This window comes from Cherax quadricarinatus, chromosome 5, assembly GCF_038502225.1.
Source record: "Cherax quadricarinatus isolate ZL_2023a chromosome 5, ASM3850222v1, whole genome shotgun sequence".
Taxonomy (NCBI): domain Eukaryota; kingdom Metazoa; phylum Arthropoda; class Malacostraca; order Decapoda; family Parastacidae; genus Cherax; species Cherax quadricarinatus.
This window is the reverse complement of record NC_091296.1, coordinates 20,145,507-20,172,134: the sequence shown is the minus strand read 5'-3', so window position 1 is coordinate 20,172,134 and position 26,628 is coordinate 20,145,507. Positions and strand designations below refer to the sequence as shown.

Here is a 26,628-nt window from a genome sequence, read left to right as displayed (position 1 = left end):
ATAAACTAAGGTAGAAGGAAGTTAGGGTGAGATTTAAGTAACTATTGGCAGAGAGGTGGGCTAGTGCAAGTATGGGTAGTGGGGGAGTTGAAGAGGGATGGGATAGTTTTAAAAATGCAGTATTAGAATGTGGGGCAGAAGTTCGTGGCTATAGAAGGGTGGGTGCAGGAGGAAAGAGGAGTGATTGGTGGAATGATGAGGTAAAGGGTGCAATAAAAGAGAAAAAAGGTAGTTTATGAGAAGTTTTTACAAAGCAGAAGTGATATAAGAAGGGCAGAGTATATGGAGAGTAAAAGAAAGGTGAAGAGAGTGGTGAGCGAGTGCAAAAGGAGAGCAAATGATAGAGTGGGAGGCACTGCCAAGAAACTTTGCTGAGAATAAAAAAAAGTTTTGGAGTGAGATAAACGAGTTAAGAAAACCTAGGGAACAAACGGATATGTCAGTTAAAAACAGAGTAGAGGAGTTAGTAGATGGGGAGCTGGACGCATTGGGTAGATGGTGGGAATATTTTGAGGAACTTTTAAATGTCGATGAAGAAAGAGAGGCAGTAATTTCATGCACTGGACAGGGAGGTATAACATCCATTAGGAGTTAAAAAGAGCAGGATGTGTGGAGGAGGTGTGTGAATCATTACAAAGAATCAAAGGAGGTAAAGCAGCTGGAACTGACGGGATCATGACATTAATGTTAAAAGCAGGGGGAAATACAGTGTTGGAATGGTTGGTATTTTTGTTTAATAAATGTATGAAAGAAGGGAAGGTACCTAGGGATTGGCAGAGTGTATAATTCCTTTATATAAAGGGAAGGGGGACAAAAGAGACTGTAAAAATTTTAGGGGAATAAGATTACCGAGTCTAGGTAGTAGGTTGGTAGACAGCAACCGCCCAGGGAGGTACTACCGTCCTGTCAAGTGAGTGTAAAACGAAAGCCTGTAATTGTTTTACATGATGGTAGGATTGCTGGTGTCCTTTTTTCTGTCTCATAAACATGCAAGATTTCAGGTAAGTCTTGCTACTTCTATCTGCACTTAGGTCACACTACACATACATGTACAAGCATATATATACACATCCCTCTGGGTTTTCTTCTATTTTCTTTCTAGTTCTTGTTCTTCTTTATTTCCTCTAATCTCCATGGGGAAGTGGAACAGAATTCTTCCTCCGTAAGCCATGCATGTTGTAAGAGGCGACTAAAATGCCGGGAGCAAGGGGCTAGTAACCCCTTCTCCCACATAAATTACTAAATTTGGAAAGAAAACCTTTCATTTTTCTTTCTGGACCACCCTGCCTTGGTGGGATACGGCCAGTTCATTGAAAAAAAAAAAAGATTACCGAGTATACCAGGTAAAGTGTATGGTAGGGTTATTAGCAAAAGAATTAGAGGTAAGACAGAAGGCAGGATTGCAGATGAGCAAGGAAGCTTTAGAATTGGTAAGGCATGTATAGATCAGGTGTTTACATTGAAGCATATATAGGAACAGTATTTAGATAAAGTTTCATTGCATTTATGGATTGAGAAAAGGCATATGACAGAATGGATAGGGGAATGATGCTGTAAGTGTATAGAATAGGTAGGAAGTTATTAAATGCTCTAAAGAGATTTTATGAGGATAGTGAGGCTCGGGTTAGGGTGTGTAGGAGAGAGGAAGATTACTTCCCAGTAAAAGTAGGTCTTAGACAGGAATGTGTAATGTCGCCATGGTTGTTGAACATATTTGTAGGTAGGGTTGTAAAAGAAGTAAATGCTAGGGTGTTGGGGAGAGGGGTGGGATTAAATTATGGGGAATCAAATACAAAATGGGAGTTGAGATAGTTAATTTTGGCTGATGATACTATGTTGCTGGGGAACTCTAAAGAAAAGTTGCAAAGGTTAGTGGATGAGGTTGGGAGGGTGTGTAAAGGTAGAAAGTTGAAAGTGAACACAGATAAGAGTATGGTGATGAGGGTATCAAACAATTTAGATAAAGAAAAATTGGATATCGTACTGGAGGGAGGGAGTATGGAAAAAGTGAATGTTTTCAGATATTTGGGAGCTGATTTATCAGTGGATGGGTTTATGAAGGATGAGGTTAACCACAGAATTTTTATTTTTTATTATAAACACATTGTGGCCCAAAATACAAAAATTTTACCATCATTCACTCCAACACTGTCTTGCCAAAGGTGCGCTTACACTACAGTTATAAAACTGCAACATTAACACCCCTCCTTCAGAGTGCAGGCACTGTACTTCCAACTCCACGACTCAAGTCCGGCCTACTGGTTTCCCTGAATCCCTTCATAAGTATTACTCCAACAGCACGTCAAGTCCTAAAAACCATTTGTCTCCATTCACTTCTATCTAACATGCTCACGCATTCTTGCCGGAAGTCCAAATCCCTCACACACAAAACCTCTATTACCCCCTCCCTCCAACCTTCCCTAGGCCGACCTCTACCCCACCTTCCCTACACTACAGATTTGTACACTCTGAAAGTCATTCTATTTTGTTCCAACCTTTCTACATGTCCGAACCACCTCAACAACCCCTTTTCAGCCCTCTGGATAATAGTTTTGGTAATCCTGCACCTCCTCCTAATTTCCAAACTACAACCTCTCTACATTACATTCACACCACACATTGCTCTCAGACACAGCATCACTGCCTTCAGCCTTCTCCTTGTTGTAACATTCACCACCCATGCTTCACACCCATATGAGAGCATTGGTATAACTATACTCTCATACATTCCCCTCTTTGCTTCCGTGGATAAAGTTTTTTGTCTCCACAGACTGCTCAGTGCACCAGTCACCTTTTTCCCCTCATCAATTCTATGATTCACTTCATCTTTCATAGACCTATCTCCTGACACATCCACTCCTAAAAATCTGAATACATTCACCTCCTCCACACTCTCACTCTCCAACCTGATATTCAGTCTTTCGTTACCTAATTTTTTTATCCTCATCACCTTACTCTTTCCTATATTTACTTCCAATTTTCTTCTTTTACATACCCTACAAAACTCATCCACCAACTTCTGCAAATTCTCTTCAGAATCTCCCAGAGGCACAGTGTCATCAGCAAAGAGCAACTGTGACAACTCCCACTTTGTGTCAGATTCTTTATCTTTTAACCCCAAACCAATGCCAACACCTGAGCATACACTTCTCTTACAACCCCATCTATAAATACTGTATATTGAACAATCATGGTGACAACACACATCCTTGTCTATGGCCTACTTTTACTGGAAAATAATATCCCTCTCTCCTACATACTCTAACCTGAGCCTCATTATCCTCATAAAAGCTTTTCACTGCTTTCAATAACCTACCTCCTATTCCATACATTTGCAACGTCTGCCACATTGCCCCCCTATCCACCCTGTCATACGCCTTTTCTAAATCCATAAATGCCACAAAAACCTCTTTACCCTTATCTAAATACTGTTCACCTATAGGTTTCACTGTAAACACTTGGTCTACACACACTCAACCCTTCCTAAATCCTCCTTGTTCATCTGCTATCCTACTCTCCGTTTTACTCTTAATTCTTTCAATAATAATTCTACCACACACTTTACCAGGTATACTCAACAGATTCATTCCCCTTTAATTTTTGCAATCTCTTTTGACCCCTTTGCCAAAGAACTGACGAAGGAAAAAAGGTGAATGCAATGAGGTATCTGTGGAGACAAAGAAAGTTATCCATGGAGGCAAAGAAGGGAATGTACAAGAGTATAGTGGTACCAACACTCTTATATGGGTGTGAAGCATGGGTTGCAAATGCTGCAGCAAGGAGGTGGCTGGAGGCAGTGGAGATGTTGTCTTTAAGAGCAATGTGTGGTGTTAATATTATGCAGAGAATTCATAATGTGGAAATTAGGAGGTGGTGTGGAGTTACTAAAAGTATTAGTCAGAGGGCTGAAGAGGGGCTTTTGAGATGGTTTGGTCATTTAGAGAGAATGGAACAAAGTAGAATGACTTGGAGAACATATAAATTCATAGGGAAAGGAAAGCAGGGTTAGGGGTCATTACCAAAAAGGTTGGAGGGAAAGGGTAAAGAAAGTTTCGTGGGCAAGGGGCTTGGACTTCCAGCAAGTGTGCGTAAGCATGTTAGATATGAGTGAATGGAGATGAATGGTTTTTAGGATGTGACAAGCTGTTGGAGTATGAGCAGGGTAATATTTTGTGAAGGAATTCAGGGAAACCAGTTAGCTGGACTTGAGCCCTAGAAATGGAAAGTACAGTGCCTGAACTTTAAAGGAGAGGTTTGGGATATTGGCAGTTTGGAGGGATATCTAACCTGTCGTATCCAAGTGCCTCTGCAAAGACAGTGATTATGTATGAGTGATGGTGAAAGTGTTGAATGATGATGAAAGTTTTTTCTTTCTTTTTGGGTCACCCTGCCTCGGTACTACCCAGGGAAGAAATGGAGTTAGTAAGTTATTATTCACATTTAGGGAATATTTTAACTGTGTACATTAACCCTTTGACTGTTTCGGTCGTATATATACGTCTTACGAGGTACCGTGTTTGACGTATATATACTCATAAATTCTAGCGGCTTCAAATCAAGCAGGAGAAAGCTGGTAGGCCCACATGTGAGAGAATGGGTTTGTGTGGTCAATGTGCACCATATAAAAAAATCCTGGAGCACGCAGTGCATGAGAAAAAAAAAACTCCGACAGTTTTTTAATTAAAATGACAACTTTGTGGTCTATTTTCGTATAGTATTTATGGTTGTATTCTCGTTTTCTTGGTCTCATTTGACAGAATGAAAAGCATATTATAGAAATAGAGGTGATTTTGATTGATTTTCCTATAAAAAGAACCTGGAAATGGAGCTCAAAGTAGAGGAAATGTTTGATTTTGCCAATGTTCAAAAGTAAACAAATGATGTCATTGTCCAATAAATGTCCAACTAGCCATTCTAATATGCAGTCATGAATGGGTTGATGTTATTTATACAATTATTACAGTATTGCAGTAGTCTGCATAACAGTAAATCTTCTATTTTTTTGTTTGAATAAAAATTCAAAATAGAAAGCAAGAGTAATATCAGAGGGACCTGGAGACATGACTGATGAACAAAGAAAATGTTATTTTAGAGTCAGGAATGTCTGCATTGTTCATTCTGGACCTTATTTTGAAATTGTCATATTTTTTAATTTTCGTGAAATTGGCCAAATTGCAAATTTCTGACCACGTTATTGGGTAGTTGAAATCGGTAACTGGGCAGTTTCTTGTACTCAATCGATAGAAAAAACGGAGTTCTAAAGAAATAGCTATGAGTTTGGTCGACTGGAACAATGGAATTAGCCGAAAATAGGGCTCAAAGTGGGAGAAATCGCCGATTTGTAAATATCGCCGAGGTCGCTAACTTTGCGAGACCGTAATTCCATCAGTTTTCGTTTTTTTGGGTGTCATTACAATCGGGAAAAGATTCTCTATCATTTCATAAGAAAATTTTTTTTTTTTTAAATTTTGCGACACCAGGAGACACCTCAGGATTGGAGGTTGCGACAGTCAAGGGGTTAATGAGCGACACACACACACACACACGCATGCACGCACACACACACATATGTACACACATATGCACACACACACTACGAAGAAAGGTTGAGGGAAATCGGCCTGACGACACTGGAGGACAGGAGGGTCAGGGGAGACATGATAATGACATATAAAATACTGCGTGGAATAGACAAGGTGGACAAAGATGGGATGTTCCAGAGAGGGGACACAGACACAAGAGGTCACAATTGGAAGTTGAAGACTCAGATGAATCAAAGGGATGTTAGGAAGTATTTCTTCAGTCATAGAGTAGTCAGGCCATGGAATAGCCTAGAAAGTGACGTAGTGGAGGCGGGAACCATACATAGTTTTAAGGCGAGGTATGATAGAGCTCATGGGGCAGGGAGAGAGAGGACCTAGTAGCAATCAGCGAAGAGGCGGGGCCAGGAGCTGTGACTCGATCCCTGCAACCACAAATAGGTGAGTACAAATAGGTGAGTACACAAACACACACACACACACGCATATACCACAGGCCTAGTGTCTAATTGACATGTGCCTAGGACAAAATGGTAACTAACACACACACACACACACACACACACACACACACACACACACACACACACACACACACACACATCGACATGTGCCTAGGACGAAATGGTAACTAACACACACACGCACACACACACACACACAACCAAATAACGGCTGCAGCATATGGGCGCCTAGCAAACCTCAGAACAGCATTCCAACATCTAAATAAGGAATCGTTCAGGACCCTGTACACTATGAACGTTAGGCCCATATTGGAGTATGCAGCACCAATTTGGAACCCACACCTAGCCAAGCACGTAAAGAAATAAGAGAAAGTGCAAAGATTTGCAACAAGACTAGTCCCAGAGCTAAGAGGTATGTCCTACGAGGAGAGGTTAAGGGAAATCAACCTGACGACACTGGAGGACAGGAGAGATAGGGGGGACAAGATAACAACATACAAAATACTGAGAGGAATTGACAAGGTGGACAAAGACAGGATGTTCCAGAGATTGGACACAGTAACAAGGGAACACAGTTGGAAGTTGAAGACACAGATGAATCACAGGGAAGTTAGGAAGTATTTCTTCAGCCACAGAGTAGTCAGTAAGTGGAATAGTTTGGGAAGCGATGTAGTGGAGGCAGGATCCATACATAGCTTTAAGCAGAGGTATGATAAAGCTCACGATTCAGGGAGAGTGACCTAGTAGTGATCAGTGAAGAGGCAGGGCCAGGAGCTCGGACTCGACCCCTGCAACCTCAACTAGGTGAGTACAACTAGGCGAGTACGTACACACATACACACACACACACACACACACACACACACAAGTATGAGGAGTGGCACGAAAGAATCAAAGAGACATCCCCAGACATAATAGCACTCACAGAAACAAAACTCACCAGAATAATAACAGATTCAATCTTTCCATTCGGATATCAAATCCTCAGGAAAGACAGAGGGAGGAGAGGGGGAGGAGGAGTTGCACTGCTCATTAAAAACCAGTGGGGTTTTGAGAAAATGGAAGGAATGGATGGCATGGGCAAAAGGGACTACTTAGTAGGAACAATCCAGTCTGAGGGACATAAGGTGATAATTGCAGTAATGTACAACCCACCACAGAACTGCAGGAGGCCAAGAGAAGAATACGATGAGAGCAACAGAGCAATGATCGACACACTAGCCGAGGTGGCCAGGAGAGCACACATGGGGGGAGCAAAGTTACTAGTTATGGGTGATTTCAATCACAAGGAGATTGACTGGGAAAACCTGGAGCCCCATGGGGGTCCCGAAACATGGAGAGCCAAGATGATGGATGTGGTACTGGAAAACCTCATGCATCAACATGTTAGAGACACTACCAGAGAGAGAGGAGAGGATGAACCAGCAAGGTTGGACCTTGTATTCACCATGAGTAGTTCGGACATCGAGGGTATCATGTATGAAAGGCCCCTGGGAGCTAGTGATGATGTGGTTCTGTGCTTCGACTACACAGTTGAGCTCCAAGTGGAGAGAGTAGCAGGAATAGGCTGGGAAAAACCAAACTACAAAAGGGGGAACTACTCAGGCATGAGGAACTTCCTTCAAGACATTCAGTGGGAGAGGGAACTGACAGGAAAACCAGTACAAGAAATGATGGACTATGTAGCAACAAAATGCAAGGAGGCAGAGGAGAGGTTTGTTCCCAAGGGAAACAGAAATAATGGGAAGAACAGAACGAGTCCTTGGTTCACCCAAAGGTGTAGGGAGGCAAAAACTAGGTGTACTAAAGAATGGAAAAGGTACAGAAGACAGAGAACTCAGGAAAATAAAGAAATCAGCCGAAGAGCCAGAAACGAATATGCACAGATAAGAAGGGAGGCTCAGAGACATTATGAAAATGACACAGCATCAAAAGTAAAGACTGACCCAAAGCTGTTGTACAGCTACATCAGGAGGAAAACAAACAGTCAAGGACCAGGTAATCAGACTGAGGAAGGGTGATGGGGAATTCACAAGAAACGACCGAGAGGTTTGTCAGGAGCTCAACACAAGATTTAAAGAGGTATTTACAGTGGAAACCAGTAGGACTCCAAGAAATCAGAACAGGGGGGCACACCAGCAAGTGCTGGATGAGGTACATATAACCAAGGAGGAGGTGAAGAAGCTGCTATGCGAACTTGACACCTCAAAGGCAGTGGGACCAGACAACATCTCTCCATGGGTCCTTAAAGAGGGAGCAGAAATATTGTGTGAGCCATTAACAAAGATCTTCAACACATCATTTGAAACTGGGCAACTCCCTGAGGTATGGAAAATGGCAAATGTAGTCCCAATTTTTAAAAAGGGAGACAGACATGAGGCACTAAACTACAGACCTGTATCACTAACGTGTATAGTATGCAAGGTCATGGAGAAGATCATCAGGAGAAGAGTGGTGGGGCACCTGGAAAGAAACAAGTGTATAATTGACAACCAGCACGGTTTCAGGGAAGGAAAATCCTGTGTCACAAACCTACTAGAGTTTTATGACAAGGTGACAGAAGTAAGACAAGAGAGAGAGGGGTGGATCGACTGCATATTTTTGGACTGCAAGAAGGCCTTCGACACAGTTCCTCCCAAGAGGTTACTGCAAAAGCTAGAGGACCAGGCACACATAACAGGAAAGGCACTGCAATGGATCAGAGAATATCTGACAGGGAGGCAACAACGAGTCATGGTACGCGACGAGGTGTCAGAGTGGGCGCCTGTGACAAGCGGGGTTCCACAGGGGTCAGTCCTAGGACCTGTGCTGTTCTTGGTATATGTGAACGACATAACGGAAGGGATACACTCAGAAGTGTCCTTGTTTGCAGATGATGGATGTGAAGTTAATGAGAAGAATCAAATCGGACGAGGATCAGGCAGGACTACAAAGAGACCTGGACAGGCTACAAGCCTGGTCCAGCAACTGGCTCCTTGAATTTAACCCTGCCAAATGCAAAGTCATAAAGACTGGGGAAGGGCAAAGAAGACCGCAGACACAATATAGTTTAGATGGCCAAAGACTGCAAACCTCACTCAAGGAAAAAGATCTGGGGGTGAGTATAACACCGAGCATATCTCCTGAGGCGCACATCAATCAGATAACTGCTGCAGCATACGGGCGCCTGGCAAACCTACGGATAGCGTTCCGATACCTCAGTAAGGATTCGTTTAAGACTCTGTATACCATCTACGTCAGGCCCATACTGGAGTATGCAGCATCAGTTTGGAATCCACACCTAGTCAAGCACGTCAAGAAATTAGAGAAAGTGCAAAGGTTTGCAACAAGACTAGTCCCAGAGCTACGGGGATTGTCCTATGAAGAAAGGTTGAGGGAAATCGGCCTGACGACACTGGAGGACAGGAGGGTCAGGGGAGACATGATAACGACATATAAAATACTGCGCGGAATAGACGAGGTGGACAAAGACGGGATGTTCCAGAGATGGGACACAGACACAAGAGGTCACAATTGGAAGTTGAAGACTCAGATGAATCAAAGGGATGTTAGGAAGTATTTCTTCAGTCATAGAGTAGTCAGGCCATGGAATAGCCTAGAAAGTGATGTAGTGGAGGCAGGAACCATACATAGTTTTAAGGCGAGGTATGATAGAGCTCATGGGGCAGGGAGAGAGAGGACCTAGTAGCAATCAGCGAAGAGGCGGGGCCAGGAGCTGTGACTCGACCCCTGCAACCACAAATAGGTGAGTACAAATAGGTGAGTACACACACACACACACACACATACACATACACACACACACACACACATACACATACACACACACACACACACACACACACACACACACACAGGCACATCTCCTGAAGCGCACATCAACCAAATAACTGCTGCAGCATATGGGCGCCTAGCAAACCTCAGAACAGCATTCCGACATCTTAATAAGGAATCATTCAGGACCCTGTACACCGTGTATGTTAGGCCCATATTGGAGTATGCGGCACCAGTTTGGAACCCACACCTAGCCAAGCACGTGAAGAAACTAGAGAAAGTGCAAAGGTTTGCAACAAGACTAGTCCCAGAGCTAAGAGGTATGTCCTACGAGGAGAGGTTAAGGGAAATCAACCTGACGACACTGGAGGACAGGAGAGATAGGGGGGACATGATAACGACATACAAAATACTGAGAGGAATTGACAAGGTGGACAAAGACAGGATGTTCCAGAGATTGGACACAGTAACAAGGGGACACAGTTGGAAGCTGAAGACACAGATGAATCACAGGGATGTTAGGAAGTATTTCTTCAGCCACAGAGTAGTCAGTAAGTGGAATAGTTTGGGAAGTGATGTAGTGGAGGCAGGATCCATACATAGCTTTAAGCAGAGGTATGATAAAGCTCACGGCTCAGGGAGAGTGACCTAGTAGCGATCAGTGAAGAGGCGGGGCCAGGAGCTCGGACTCGACCCCCGCAACCTCAACTAGGTGAGTACAACTAGGTGAGTACACACACACACACACACACACACACACACACACACACACACCATAATTCCATACTTTTCAGAGAATATCTGATACATATCCAGCTTATAACAATTAGAGGCTTTCCCCCTACAAACATAAAAATTTAAACTTGCAAAATTAATCACAGGGAAATTACTATATAATACAAACACTACATAAACATGACAAAGAATACTCACACACTGTCTAGAGCCACATTATCTTCAAGAAGATGTAAGAGTTTAAAATTTAGGCTGTACCCTCGTGCTCTGGAAAATAACATTTATTTATTATGCACTCAAACTGAAATACACAGGACATCATGAACTCAAGAATTTTAAACAGTACAGTAGAGTACCGCATATTGTACAAAGTTATTAACATACAAGATTCCAAGAAGTATTTATGACTGAATAAGGACACCTGCCAGAACTGAGAGAAGGATTTCCACACCAAGGAACACCAGAGCCCAAAGTGGTGAATGAGGAGGTAAATTGCATAGATTGTGATGTAGCACTGTGCCTCAAATAGTACTCAGGGAGTACCACACCCTGAAACACATGTAAAACAATAATAAACACTTGTGCACGCTGTACATAGCCATAAAAATAAATGATAAGTAAAATAAACAACTAATTTTATGTGTGATTAAAATTATAAAGAATTTGGTGCCACAGTATGCATAATTTTTGCTGCTAGTGAAATTAGGCTTCAGGAATTTGACAAAACTCTGTAAAATGGCATGTTCTCAACAGTGGTCCTGAGTTTTTGTATTTTTGTGAATCTTTTAACACACTAAAATATAAAAAAAATCTATAAAAAAGCTAACCACAGGCTGGTTGACAAGGTGCCAGCAGGTAGAAGGTTAAAGGTGAAGGGAAGCAAAGATGTGTGTGTACCGAATGTCAGTAGAGGCTTGTAAGATATGTCAATTATCAGTAATCCTACCAGAGTGCAAAAGTGTTAACAAGCTCCCATTACACACTCAAATGACAGGATAGTAGTACTTACCTCGATGATTGCTGTCTTCCAATCTAGTGCCTTATTAATTGCAAATTTGAGGACCCCCATGAATAATAAGGCTGTTAATCATGTTTTTGGCCGTCTCATACCCAAAAGGTGAGTGCAGTTACGAGTAAAGAACGCTGTACATGTATATGTAGGTGAACCTATTTACACCATCCTGGTATTGGGTGTAAGTAGTATTATCATGTCATCACAGCAGTGCTTTCATGCTCACATAAAAGAAATATGATTTCACACTTAAGATTTTACCACATGCATAATTTTTTAATTACTAAACAAGCACCAGACAGCTAGCTAGGTTTGTTGCTTTATTTTACTTACCAAGCAAAAGAACCATTAAGTTGCTCAGCACTTTGAATATATGCTGTTTCTATTGTCATCAACTTAATACTGTCATGACCAATTCACACTCATATTACATTAGGGTAATCATAATCATAAAGCTAGTAAACTAGTCAAATTCTATTATTCACACTGCACAATCCATGCCTACGATTCAGTCGGGAGACATCAGCAGTGTAAGAAAATTTAGATGATAGGGGAATCAACCTCGCTATTTATGCTGAAAGAGATGTTGGGTTCATAGCCAGGATACCCTTTGTAGAAGAGTGGCATTCTAACTTACTCCCTAAGCACACACCACTTGAGCCCCACCACCTCATTAAGATGACCCAGCATCAGGGGGAAATTAGCTGGTTCAAGCAACCAGGATGAGATCAAATTATTCCAAAAGGCTGCTAACTGCCCAAGTGGTCCTGAGGTTGAAGCAAGCATACATGCAATGGGCCAAGCTACCACTTCAACTACATTAAGGGAATTATGGCATAGTGGTTTTAATAACCACTAGCTAATAATACCTAGCACCATAAATAAAAAGATTAGAAGAGCTATTTAAAAAAAACCTCTTTGGTTATTTATTAACCCCCAAAAGTTACTATCTCTGGATAAGCCAAGAAAGCCAAGCACTGTAGCATATTTCTGTTGGAGCCAGTTGGTCTTTTGTTAGGATATTAATGCTCTACTACTGAGCTACAAGTAATCTAAAAACTATTTTGACAGAGATGACCAAACTTGGATGTTTCTCATAAACTGTGTAGTTAAGAACTGCCAGTACTAAGCTTACCTGAAATGTGGGAACTGTTGTACCCAGCTTGAGCATTCCTCTTGTAATTCTGGTGTGGGTTCATGAGTTGCCACAATAGTAAATCCTTGACTGGATTTCAATAGTCTAGGACTATTATACACAATCTCTGATGAACCTACTTGTTCCACATTATAAAAACTTTCACTTTTGTTCACTATTGTAGTTCTTTCTACATCTGATATTCTTGACAGATCTTCAATGTCTGAAGATAAATCCTCTCCATCATTACCTGCCTTCACAGTAGTATCCACCAAATATCTTCCTGGTAAGTTCCCTGCAACACTACACTCTGAGGAATATGGTATAGGAGAGAGGGGTAGATGTTCTTTATAAAGAAGAAAATCTAACTGATCAAAAAGCAGACCAACTTGTCTTGTGGCTTCTCCTTCGAACTCATCATCACCCCACGATAAAGAGGAATCAGTTCTGCTGTCGTATTCTTCAAGTTTGGAATATCTGTGAAAAATATTATTCATATTAAAACATTATACCATATGCAAATAATAAAGTCCATAAAAATGCATTCATCTGTACTCAAAATCATCAGTCTTTTAAAAACATGTGATATATACTGTACACCAAACTCTCATACATGGTATAATAGTATCTGGTATAACAGTATATTTTCTTTCTCATAGGAATGAGATTAACCAAACACATCTTAATTATGTACTATATTCTAAAATGTACAACAAGATATTTATTACTGGCAGGCAATGTCATAATCCAACATGTGGTACTGTACAATGAAACTTCAGTATAATGAAATAATGGGGAGTCCATTTAAACAAAAAATCCACTGCATCAAAATTATCTATGCAGCAAACTCAGTCAAGTGTCTGGGGAGCCTACCGAGAATGCACGCACACATGCACACGCACACGCACACACACACACGCACACACACACATACGCACACACACACACACGCACACACACATGCACTCACACACACAGGTGGGGCCAGGAATTATGAATCAACCCCTGCAACCACAATTAGGTGAACACACACATACTACCCCTAATCAACAAACACCTGATGCAATGAACTTAGTCTGCTGCCTTGAGCCTGTGTCAGGTTAACCCATCACTATCTCTCAGCTCACCCTCATTTTCCCTTCTTAGCTCACTCTCTTTCCCTCACAGCTCAACCTCACTCTCCCTCACAGCTCACCATCAATCCCTCACAGCTGACCTTCACTTTCTCTCTTAAAAAACACTTTTACTGCACATGAGGTTCTGTTATTGTCATATTACTGTAGTATTATTATTAAAGTACAGTAAACAGTATGTATTTATAAGAGAGTGGTAAATACATAAGGGTCATACAGCATCTGAGGAGTGGGATATAATCCAGTTTGATCAGAGTTAGAGAAAGTGAGCTCCAATTCCTTATATGAAGAGCCCTTCAGAAGTATCAAGGTACTACTTACTCCCTTGGAGGATCCTAGTAAAGCATTATTATATTCACGAGAAAGATCTAAATCCATAAGGAACATACAGCACCTGTGAAATGGGAGGCAATCACGTTTGAGTCAAGATAACAGCTCCAATTCCATGGCTTAAGAGCCCTTTATCAGCACTACCTATTATCATAGTACAGTAATACACTGGATAACGTGGTTCTGAACAGTTCCAGTTTTGCTATTGCACGGTTTATAATTTAAAATTTTTTAACAAATTTTTCTTAACAGTAGTGTAGTAGTGAAATGCATTTTTTATTACATATGAGTACTTTTAAAGAGACTGTAAAAATTATAGAGGAATAAGTTTACTGAGTATACCAGGAAAAGTGTATGGTAGGGTTATTATTGAAAGAATTAGAGGTAAGACAGAATGTAGGATTACGGATGAGCAAGGAGGTTTTAGAGTGGGCAGGGGATATGTAAATCAAGTGTTTACATTGAAGCATATATGTGAACAGTATTTAGATAAAGATAGGGAAGTTTTTACTGCATTTATGGATTTAGAAAAGGCATATGACAGAGTGGATAGGGGAGCAATGTGGCAGATGTTGCAAGTACAGTGGACCCCCGCTTAACGATCACCTCCCAATGCGACCAATTATGTAAGTGTATTTATGTAAGTGCGTTTGTACGTGTATGTTTGGGGGTCTGAAATGGACTAATCTACTTCACAATATTCCTTATGGGAACAAATTCAGTCAGTACTGGCACCTGAACATACTTCTGGAATGAAAAAATATCGTTAACCGGGGTTCCACTGTATATGGAATAGGTGGTAAGTTACTAAATGCTGTAAAGAGTTTTTATAAGGATAGTGAGGCTCAGGTTAGGGTGTGTAGAAGAGAGGGAGACTACTTCCCGGTAAAAGTAGGTCTCAGACAGGGATGTGTAATGTCACCATGGCTGTTTAATATATTTATAGATGGGGTTGTAAAAGAAGTAAATGCTAAGGTGTTCGGGAGAGGGGTGGGGATTTAATTATGGGGAATCAAATACAAAATGGGAATTGACACAGTTACTTTTTGCTGATGATACTGTGCTTGTGGGAGATTCAAAAGAAAAATTACAAAGGTTAGTGGACAAGTTTAGGAGTGTGTGTAAAGGTAGAAAGTTGAAAGTGAACATAGAAAAGAGAAAGGTGATGAGGTTATCAAATGATTTAGATAAAGAAAAATTGGATATCAAATTGGGGAGGAGTATGGAAGAAGTGAATGTTTTCAGATATTTGGGAGTTGACATGTCAGCGGGTGGATTTATGAAGGATGAGGTTAATCATAGAATTGATGAGGGAAAAAAGGTGAGTGGTGCGTTGAGGTATATATGGAGACAAAAAACATTATCTATGGAGGCAGAGAAGGGAATGTACGAAAGTATAGTAGTACCAACACTCTTATATGGATGTGAAGCTTGGGTTGTAAATGCTGCAGTGAGGAGGCAGTTGGAGGCAGTGGGGATGTCCTGTCTAAGGGCAATGTGTGGTGTAAATATTATGCAGAAAATTCGGAGTGTGGAAATTAGGAGAAGGTGTGGAGTTAATAAAAGTATTAGTCAGAGGGCTGAAGAGGGGTTGTTGAGGTGGTCTGGTCATTTAGAGAGAATGAATCAAAGTAGAATGACACAGAGAGCGTAAAAATCTGTAGGGGAAGGAAGGCGGGCTAAGGGTCGTCCTCGAAAAGGTTGGAAGGAAGGGGTAAAGGAGGTTTTGTGGGAGAGGGGCTTGGACTTCCAGCAAGCGTGCGTGAGTGTGTTCGATAGGAGTGAATGGAGACGAATGGTATTTGGGATCTGACAAGCTGTTGGAGTGTGAGAAGGGATTCACATAAACCGGTTATTTTTATACAGCCGGACTTGAGTCCTGGAAATGGGAAGCACAATGCCTGCACTCTAAAGGAGGGGTTGGGGATATTGGCAGTTTGGAGGGATATGTTGCGTATCTTTATATGTATATGCTTCTAAACTGTTGTATTCTGGGTACCTCTGCAAAAACATTGATTATGTGTGAATGAGGTGAAAGTGTTGAATGATGATGAAAGTATTTTCTTTTTGGAGATTTTCTTTCTTTTTGGGTCACCCTGCCTCGGTGAGAGACGGCAAACTTGTTAAAAAAAAATAGAGTACTTCTTTATACACAAGTATGAAAGGGAAGAGGACATGCAGAGAAGCTTGTGAACCTACCTAAATAAATGATTATTTAATCAACACACTATAACAATGTTTTAAACAGTGTGGTTTTGCATACTGTGGAACTTTATGGGCACCTATTAATCATGCTATGCAAAGTATTCCTGTATCTATTAAGTACACCTTTTATTTATAAAGCTGAATGACCAATTTTTTTTTAATAATTAGCTATTTATCTTGAATCTTCTGCCTTTACAATATCAGGATTCTCCCATTCTCTCAGTGGCATTCATCACACTCTTGTCACAATCTCTTAATACATATTTATCTATTAATTACTCTAGAGATTCTTAAAACCCCTTCATTCCTGCCCTTTAATTCTTAAGATGCAAAATATATTTCACAAACATACAAGTGGATGACAATCCTCAATTAAGTAAATATTGCACACTCTGCACTTCTTTCCATTCATTAAGGTCCTTAATTAGAGAACAAAATTTCTTTGTCCCAGTCTAAACTGCTGACATCCTACTTATCATCATTTGCAGGCCTCCATGTGTATTTATGGCTTTTAGCCTGCCTATACTTTAAGGAGGTTGGGGAGGCATGCCTTGGTGCCTCCAAGGAATTGAAGCTACCCTACCTTCCTTAGATCAAAACTAATTACCTCCCAATCCTTAGGCACTGTATGACCTGTATGGTCTCAGAACTTCCCAAAGGTATGACTATGAGTTAGAACTGTAATGCAATCTATTCCTTGCTTTAACAGCAAGTTTAGAAAAAATGAATAATACTGTAGTGTAAAAGAAATCAGAAAATTAGCCAAAAATAGTTCAGAAATTTGGACAGACACAAATGTAATCAATATAGTAGCTGCATAAACCTCCATATGAGGAAGCACCACATACACTACTTAAACTTTTGATAAATATGGACATACCAGGGAAAGCATGGATTTGAAAGTTTTCATATTTGTCACACAGGCTCACCCAATTTGGACACGAAAGTTCCATGGAATATATGTAAATTGTGAATATCAGTGTACATGTATAAACTAAAGTACAGTATGTTAGAAAAATAATGTCTGAATAATCATAATTTAAGAGTACTCCACTTCAACTAAAAAATATCTTTTCAATTATTAATTAATAGTGACAAATCTTAAAGCAATTAAAATTGATTGATACCTTCCACAGTCCATGTGGTCTTCATAATTTGGCTTGCCTGTAGAATACTTTTTAATGTACAGAATTGGGGGTGTACTGGGAGGAGTGTTTGTAGGAGTGACATCACTGTCTTCTGCCCCAAGATCATCACGGATATCAAGGCAGCATAGTTCCTCCTCTAAATCATCATCATCTTGTGTCATCATCATCATCATTTGAATACAACTTATGCCATTATCATTAAAGCCAATATGTATATGGCTACATCACTGCTGGAAAAAAAAAATTACTATGATGCACAGCTGTAACAAGTCAAAGTTACTATATAAAAATCAGAAAATTAATGATTATTATAATTATAAACCATCTCTAAAAATAGTGCAGATACAGGAAAAGTATAACACCCTTTATTAATACAGTGGAATTATAATTGATTAAGTCTACTGAGTATACCAATGTTTGGAAGAATTATCAAAAGAATTAGGTTAAAGACAAAAGGAACAAGGAAGATGTAGGAAGGGTAGATGTGTTGAACAAATATTTACAATGAATTAATTAAGAAGCTCAAGATTTACCAAGGATAGTCCAACAAAGCCAATCAATGTACATTATTTCCACTGAGATCCTTAGATTCTCATGATATGACTCACAACAGCCTGGTTGATCAGGCCCTGATCCACCATGATGCCTGGTCACAGACTGGGCCACAGGGGCGTTTACCCCCAAAACCCTCTCCAGACATCTCCAGGTATACAGTCAACTAACACCCAGGTACCTATTTACTCCTAAATAAACAAGAGCAATAGCCACTGGGAGACATGCCCAAACATCTCCACTGGGCCAAGAATCAAACCATGGTCCATCATGGGCCCCAATGGAAATAAGTCACTGACTTTTTTTGGGGTTATCTTAGGTAATTTAGATATATGTTACTATGTATGATAATTTGTGTAACTGTATTTATGTGTGCCTGTACCTTAGTAAACTTACTTACACTTGTGAGCCAAAATGCTACTGCTGAGCCATGAGCTTACTGCAGTGTTCCTTAGTTCTTAGCATGCCAGTTAAAATGTACAATAAAATTCCATAAAATTAAAGACAACCTAAGCTCTACTGTACATAAATGGTATACATTCTTCATCGAACTGAGTTCTGAACTCTGACAAATATTCTCAAATGTATATAAAATCTTTGGCCCTGATGGATACACTTTGTCTTTGAGGAATTACTAATAAATAAGTTTTTAGTAAGGCCTTATACATCATTTAAACTGTTATAATGGTTTCACACAATAAATTAGGCAGAACTAAACCTAGGATAATCCAATAAATTCAAGCAATGTGACTTTATTTTCAATGGGGGTCCTTGTATATCCATTAATAATAATAATAATCATAATAATTTATTTTGACATGACACATGGTTGTACAAAGGAATATAACAGTTCGGTGTACATGCTAAAATCCCCTTTGTATGTATAGCATTTCGGCCAAAATTAACTTAAGACTAATAAGACGATAACAGTTCATAACTGTCACTTTCATATATATCTATAACTACTGTGTGTAATATGTAACTATTCTTGATATACATAATTTAAGTACATGACTTAGCAAAATAAAAAAAAATAAGAATCTTAAAACTGATGTACGTACAATATCTCCCTGTGAATATATAATTTAATCGTTTTAATTTAATCTTTGTATATATTTCAGAGTAACAGGTCTTTACTTAAAAGGCTCACCTACGATACACGGATAGCTGCATCTCTTAAAGAAACAATAAAGGACCATTTCCCGTGACCATAACAACGTTGCTCACACAAGAATGTAAACATTGGAGTGGTCGTTCGATAGCGGAATCCGGATTGATCACAAAGTCGTTCGTGGATTCACAGTGTCTCGGGTTCACTATCACTGTAGTTATAAGTAAGTTTATTCAGGTATACACAAATACAGTTACATAGATTATCATAGACAGCAGCATATGTGTAAAGCACCTAGGATAACCCAAAAAAGTCAGAGTGACTTATTTCCATTGGGTCCTTTTACCTTATTCTTATATTATAAAGGAGATAATGTCTTATCATCATACTATTAAGACGATCTACTACACGAGGGTCATTAAGGCTACTACATGAGGGTCATTAAGACTATCTACAGTACGAGGGTCATTACTACGAATAAGGCAAAATTACACGTGTGTTAGCTAAAAAAAATAAAAAATAATTCCCTCCTTTTCTGTAGCTACATTCATCAGGTACCTTTTGGCTCTCTTCTTGAACTGGTTCATACTATGACTGGCTTTGACATGTGCAGGCAGTCTGTTCCATTCCTTTATTGTTGTACAATAGAAGGTGTTTGAAGCCTGGCCACTAACAATGAGAACTCCCCTCGACCAAGAATCCTGAGTGACCTCCCAGAAGAATGAATACCACCAGAACCATTCTACGTCCAGTAACATGGATTAACGCTTCCCAATTTTGGGTGACCTACTTCTATCAATCAACACCTTACAACTAACCTTATAATATCTGCAACCATCCTACAGCAGGACACCACCTCAGAAACTGTTTAACCAACCAACTCCGGGCCTGCAAACCAACCTCCTTCAAACGATCTGCAACTACCACCTGCAGCTGCAGCCTTACGACCGACCTCTTGCGCGAAAAATAACAGCAATTGCAAACAGTACACATCCTTCCAATGCAGTGGCACACCAGTATATAGCTGGTATAGCGGTGTGCAGTTGATGGGCAGGAAGTATACCTATCTTATGAATACAACTTTTTCATGAATAACACAACATACTCACACACTTATTTAAATTGCACCAAAGTGGTTAGGCCACTTACCTTTAAAAACCCAACCTCCCCACCACCCTCCCAACCCTTCCCCATTTCCATCCTTACCCATCCTTCTTCTTTTCCCATCTTACCAAAACTCAGGTCAGAACCTCGACCTCGACTGTGGGTACTACAAAGTTGTGCTCTCTCCCCCTAGTACTATGATTGCTCCGGTTCCCAGCCTTGACAAAATTGGCAGCAAGATATTCTGGACATTGAGCAATTTTATAAACTTGATTTAGCTTCAGTTGCTTTACTCTGTCTTCAACATTCAGCATATCCAATTGTTGTAATTCACCCTGGCCTACATATTCTCTTGGACCCAGGTCCAGAATGAATCTTACAATTTTGTTCTGGGCAGTGGCGTCGTAACGGGGGGGGGGGGCGTGTGACACCATTTAGGGGGGGACACCATTTAGGGGGTGACACCATAGAGCCTTTAAAGAAGGTAACACTAATGACCAAAACCATGCTGCAGCAACCTAAAAGAAAAATCCTTCGTTTCTATATAGCCTATTATAGGATTACAGAGTACAAATAGGCCTATATAGGGAAAATCATTCATTTTAATGATATGATAGATGATTTTGCAGGATTGAGACAAGGAAATGAAATGTCAGATTCATTGAGATGTTACCTGTACTCAAGGTTAAATCGGAACTAGTTATTTTTCTTTATTTTTCAAGTTTTTTTTCATTGTTGAAGATGAATAAATGTAAGATCTGTTGCATGTATTCAAAGTGGTATTTGAGTTTATGTTTCCTCAATATTACTACGATTATTTATTTTATCATTAATAAAGTTCGGTTTATGGCTTTTAAACGTTCTCGTTGCTAAACATTAGTCACTGGTCATGCAGCAGTGATGTAACTGGAGTTTACTACCCATATCCCCCCGCCCTTGGATTTCATGGGGGTGACACCAAAGATGCTACCCCGGGTGACACCAAAAATGCTACCCCGGGTGACACCAAAGATTCCGCCCTGGGTGACATCAACCCTAGCGACTCCTCTGGTTCTGGGTGATTTGCAGTCTATCCTTCAGTTTTTTTGTCAAGGCAGAGTACCATAAAGAGCAAGCGTAGTCCATATGACATTGTATAAGGGCTAGACATAGAGTCCTGCGAGCCTCAGTAGGTAGACACTGTGCTTGTCTATAGACGAACTTCAGTCTGGCATTAGCTTTCTTTAGTACAGTGTTCCCTATCAATTCTCCTGACATGCATGGGTCGAAGGGAATTCCCAGATATCTTACTGAGGAAACTGACGTGATGGGTTCCCCATTACACTTGGACATTAAAATTATTTACCCTTCTCAGTTTATGTTTCGTGCCAAAGAGAATGGCTTCAGTTTTCCCGAGATGTAACGATAGTTTGTTGTCTACTAACCCTTTGCTGCAGGACTCCAGTTCCAGTGTTAATACATTAGCTATATATTGTGGGTCTTTACCTGACACTAACAGAGCACTGTCATCTGCATACAGTAGTTTTCACTTGACACAAATAGGCATGTCGTTAACATAGCAAAGGAATAATAAGGGACCCAGAATACTACCTTGAGGAACTCCACATGCTATTGGCAGGGGTTCTGATTCCGTTTTGTTGATTTTGACAATTTGTCTCCTGTTGCTAAGGAAGGACTTGAACCAAGTCTACAAAACCTATACCAATAGCTTGAAGTTTCTTACATGATATATTGTGGTTGGCAGTATCGAAGGCCTTTTTGCAGGTCTAAAGTTACCACACCTATGACGTTCCCCATCGACATTTCATTTCTGGAGTTTACCTGGAGAGGGTTTCGGGGGTCAACGCCCCCGCGGCCCGGTCTTAGACCAGGCCTCATTGTGGATCAGGGTCTGTTCAACCAGGCTGTTACTGCTGGCCGCATGCAAGCTGACGTACGAACCACAGCCCGGTTGGTCAGGGACTGACTTTAGGTGCCTGTCCAGTGCCTTCTTGAAGACAGCCAGGAGTCTATTGGTAATCCCCCTTATGTATGCTGGGAGGCAATTGAACAGTCGTTTCTCTCAATTGATTAAATACCACGAACAAGTGGTATTGACTTAATAACAACACGGCGACTACCTGGAGTTTACCTGGAGAGAGTTTCGGGGGTCAACGCCCCCGCGGCCCGGTCTGTGACCAGGCCTCCTGGTGGATCAGCGCCTGATCAACCAGGCTGTTGCTGCTGGCTGCACGCAAACCAACGTACGAGCCACAGCCCGGCTGATCAGGAACTGCCTTTAGGTGCTTGTCCAGTGCCAGCTTGAAGACTGCCAGGGGTCTGTTGGTAATCCCCCTTATGTGTGCTGGGAGGCAGTTGAACAGTCTCGGTCCCCTGACACTTATTGTATGGTCTCTTAACGTGCTAGTGACACCCCTGCTTTTCATTGGGGGGATGGTGCATCGTCTGCCAAGTCTTTTGCTTTCGTAGTGAGTGATTTTCGTGTGCAAGTTCGGTACTAGTCCCTCTAGGATTTTCCAGGTGTATATAATCATGTATCTCTCCCTCCTGCGTTCCAGGGAATACAGGTTTAGAAACCTCAAGCGCTCCTCCGTTATGCGCGCCGTGAAAGTTCTCTGTACATTTTCTAGGTCGGCAATTTCACCTGCCTTGAAAGGTGCTGTTAGAGTGCAGCAATATTCCAGCCTAGATAGAACAAGTGACCTGAAGAGTGTCATCATGGGCTTGGCCTCCCTAGTTTTGAAGGTTCTCATTATCCATCCTGTCATTTTTCTAGCAGATGCGATTGATACAATGTTATGGTCCTTGAAGGTGAGATCCTCCGACATAATCACTCCCAGGTCTTTGACGTTGGTGTTTCGCTCTATTTTGTGGCCAGAATTTGTTTTGTACTCTGATGAAGATTTAATTTCCTCATGTTTACCATATCTGAGTAATTGAAATTACTAGCCGAGGATTCGAACCCATGTTTTAGCCCGCCTCATGGTGAACGATAATTCCACGATGCTCTATTATTATTATTATAATCAAGGGGAAGCGCTAAACCCGTAGGATTATACAGCACCTGTGGGGGGGATATGGAAGGTATTCAGGCGTAATTCGGGGAACTGGAGAACAGATCCAATTCCCTATATCAAGAGCCCCTCACCAGCATCAAGGAACCTTCCTTCAGGGGCACGATACTCTAACCCACGGGACCATACATTCCTACAAGAATCACGCACCCAGCAGAGTTAGGTGTTGTAATGTGATCCGAGAACATTTGATGGTGTGGGTGCTTCAGAGCTAATTTCTCCTCACCGTTTGATGTACTAGCCTCCATGAGCAATATATATATTATTGTAACCACGAACAAGGGGTATTTAATCAATAACAGCACTGTGACTAGCCGAGGATTCGAACCCATGTCGTTTTTAGCCAGCCCCATGGCGAGCGAAAATCACTTGATCATGATTACAATAATATAAAATACTGCTCGTGGAGGCTAGTACACCAAACGGGGAGTGGAATAAAATTAACTCAGAGGCACCCACACCACCATATGTCCTCAGATCACGGTAAAACACCTAGCTCTGCTAGGTGTGTGATTCTTGTAGGATTGCGTGTTCCTGTGGGTTAGAGCATCATGTGTGATTTTCGCTCACCATGAGGTGGGCCAAAATGACATAGGCTCTAATCTTTGGCTAGTGGCAGTGTTGTTACTGATATATATATGTGTGTGTGTGTGTGTGTGTGTGTGTGTGTGTGTGTGTGTGTGTGTGTGTGTGTGTGTGTGTGTGTGTGTGTGTGTGTGTACTCACCTAGTTATGGTTGTAGGGCTCGAGCCACAGCTTCTGGCCCCACCTCTTCACTGGCCGCTACTGGGTCACTCTTCCTGCTCCATGAGCTTTATCAAACCTCTTCTTAAAGCTGTGTATGGATCATGCCTCCACTACATCGCTTCCCAAATTATTCAACTTCCTGACTACTCTGTAACTAAGGAAATACTTCCTAACATCCCTGTGATTCAACTGAGTCTTCACCTTCCAAGTGTGACCTCTTGTTGTTGTGTCCCGTCTCTGGGACATTCTCTGTCCACCTTGTCGATTCCTCTCAGGTGCTCTGTTGTGATAGAAACACAATACGAAAATGACATAGTATTGAAAGTCAAGTCTGACCTGAAGCTGTTGTACAGCCACATCAGGAGGAAAACAACAGTCAGAGGTATGTGAGGAGCTCAACATGAGATTTAAAGAAGTATTTACAGTAGAAACAGGTAGGACTCCAGGAATTCAGAACAGGGAGGTACACCAACAAGTGCTGGATGAGGTACATATAACCGAGGAAGAGGTGAAGAAGCTGCTATGTGAACTTGATACCTCAAAGTCTGTGGGACCAGACATCTCTCTGTGGGTCCTTAGAGAGGAAGCAGAGATGCTGTGTGTGCCACTAACAAAGATCTTCCACACATCCATTGAAACTGGGCAACTACCTGAGGTATGGATGACAAATGTAGTCCCAGTTTTTAAAAAAGGAGACAGACACGAAGCCTTAAACTACAGACCTGTGTCACTAACGTGTATAGTATGCAAAGTCATGAAGCTCATCGGGAGGAGAGTGGTGGAGCATGTAGTGATACTGCTCCTGTGGGGAGCAGCAGCAGGATAATACTGCACCACCTCTCGGGGCCCTTAACAACAACAACAGTTTGGTGTGTGTCATGGGCGCCAACACATGGTGTGTGATTCTCTTCTCTTCTATCCTTATATTAGTGATGCAGATTACATGGTGAGTTTAAATATGTGGCCTGTAGTTATAACCTTTCTCTTGACATATGCAAGACATCACCATCCCTGTAGAAGCCGTTATTAGATGTACTAGTCATTATATTTTGTTGCAGAAGTACTATGAAGATTCTATGTTCAATAAAGCCTAGAGATAAGGCCTGTGTTTCTATCACAACAATTTATTGAACAAAGAATCCTGGGCTACCTGGTGGTGATCCTGCGCTAGACTACATCACAACATGGAGCGTTTACTGAAACCTGAGAGGCTAGACTGTGACCCCAGCTTATCAACGGCTGCTCAGGAATGGAAGCACTGGTTTAAGACTTTCGAAAACTTCTTGGGAGCCCTTCCTAAAGAAGATCTAGATAAACTAAGTCTGCTCATCAATTTTGCTATTTCTGAGTGTAATACCTACGAAGATGCTATCAAAACCCTCAAGTCTCAGTATATTAAACCTACAAATGAAATCTTTGCACACTATCTCCTTGCAACTCGCCGTCAGCAGATTGATGAATCCTTAGAGGAATACCTTCAAGCACTGAAAATTTTAGGTAAGGACTGTCACTTCCAAGCAGTGACAGCTGCTCAGTATTGTGAAGAGTCCATCAGGGATGCTTTTATCAGTGGCCTGCAATCACCAATAATAAGGCAGCGTTTATTGGAGAATAAAACTCTCGACTTAGCCGCTGCCTTTGACCAGGCAAGAGCTCTAGATTCAGCCCAGAAGAATTCTGAAGTATACAGTACCACTCAGCCTTCTCGAGTGGTAAGTGCTGCAATTCCTGACCAAGACTCTTGCAATGAAGTTACTGTGGAACCTGCCTCAGTGACAGCAGCAGCAGGTACGGTGTATTTCTTTTGTGGTTTTTCAAGACATCCACGTCCAAAGTGTCCTGCTCGTGAAGCAATGTGCCATAAATGCCACAAGAAAGGTCACTTTCCTAAAGTATGTCATGCATTGAAGTCGCGCAATCTACCTGTTCAACACTGGCAAACTGTCTTACCTGATGCTCTTCACTCTATTAGATCATTGCTGTGCACAGCTACTAATGCAACCCCTCATGAAAGACTCCTCAACTATTCACGTCGTTCCTCTACGGGAGCCTCCGTGCCCACTTGGTTATGCCATCCTGGACCCGTTCTCCTGAAGAGTCACCGTAGGATGAACAAGACGGATCCTTTAGTGGAAGAGGAAGAGCTCCTGCAAGCTAATCCACATTACGCCCACATTCGCTACCACAATTGTGAGTTCGTTACCTTTGTAAATTGTGAGTTCATTACCTCTGTAACTTGCTCAGCTATCAAAACTTTGGAGTCCAGTCCCTGGACCAATTATGTACCTCTGTAATCTTTTGACTACCGCCCACAGGATGGGTATGGGGTGCATAATAAACATATTAAACTAAACTAACTAACTTCGCTACCAAAATGGTGAAGAGACTACAGTATCTACAAGACATTTAGCCCCAGTTGAAATCCCCATTAGTGTGGAATCTCAAGATACACCAATAGATCCCCTCAAGGAAGGTTCCTTGATGTTGGTGAGGGGCTCTTGATTTAGGGAATTGGATCTGTGCTCCAGTTCCCTGAATTAAGCCTGAATGCCTTCCACATCCCC

General features: G+C 41.3%; 2 protein-coding genes across 8 annotated transcripts in view; one reads left to right on the top strand and one right to left on the bottom strand.

The window, feature by feature from the left end:
* Positions 1–19,288, bottom strand: part of LOC128684817 (protein FAM149B1-like) — a 72,724-nt gene extending 53,436 nt beyond the window's left edge. For 5 of the 7 annotated variants that reach the window (XR_011394113.1, XM_070100955.1, XM_070100967.1 and 2 more), the window contains exons 1-4: positions 19,179–19,288; positions 17,456–17,706; positions 12,661–13,137; positions 10,712–10,780 (exon numbers count right to left, since the gene is read on the bottom strand). Coding sequence is in view for 6 of the 7 variants with exons in the window: in XM_070100955.1 (XP_069957056.1) it covers positions 10,712–10,780; positions 12,661–13,137; positions 17,456–17,649 (740 nt within the window). In the remaining variant the exon portion in view is untranslated. The remainder of the gene's footprint in view (positions 1–10,711; positions 10,781–12,660; positions 13,138–17,455; positions 17,707–19,178) is intronic. The other 2 variants (XM_070100961.1, XM_070100970.1) reach the window with 2 other exon arrangements.
* Positions 19,227–26,417, top strand: LOC138854933 (uncharacterized). The gene is made up of 2 exons (XM_070101019.1): positions 19,227–19,362; positions 25,123–26,417. The coding sequence occupies exon 2, from the start codon at positions 25,249–25,251 to the stop codon at positions 26,356–26,358; it is 1,110 nt and encodes a 369-aa protein (XP_069957120.1). The 5' UTR covers positions 19,227–19,362; positions 25,123–25,248; the 3' UTR covers positions 26,359–26,417.
* Positions 26,418–26,628: the final 211 nt, after the last annotated feature.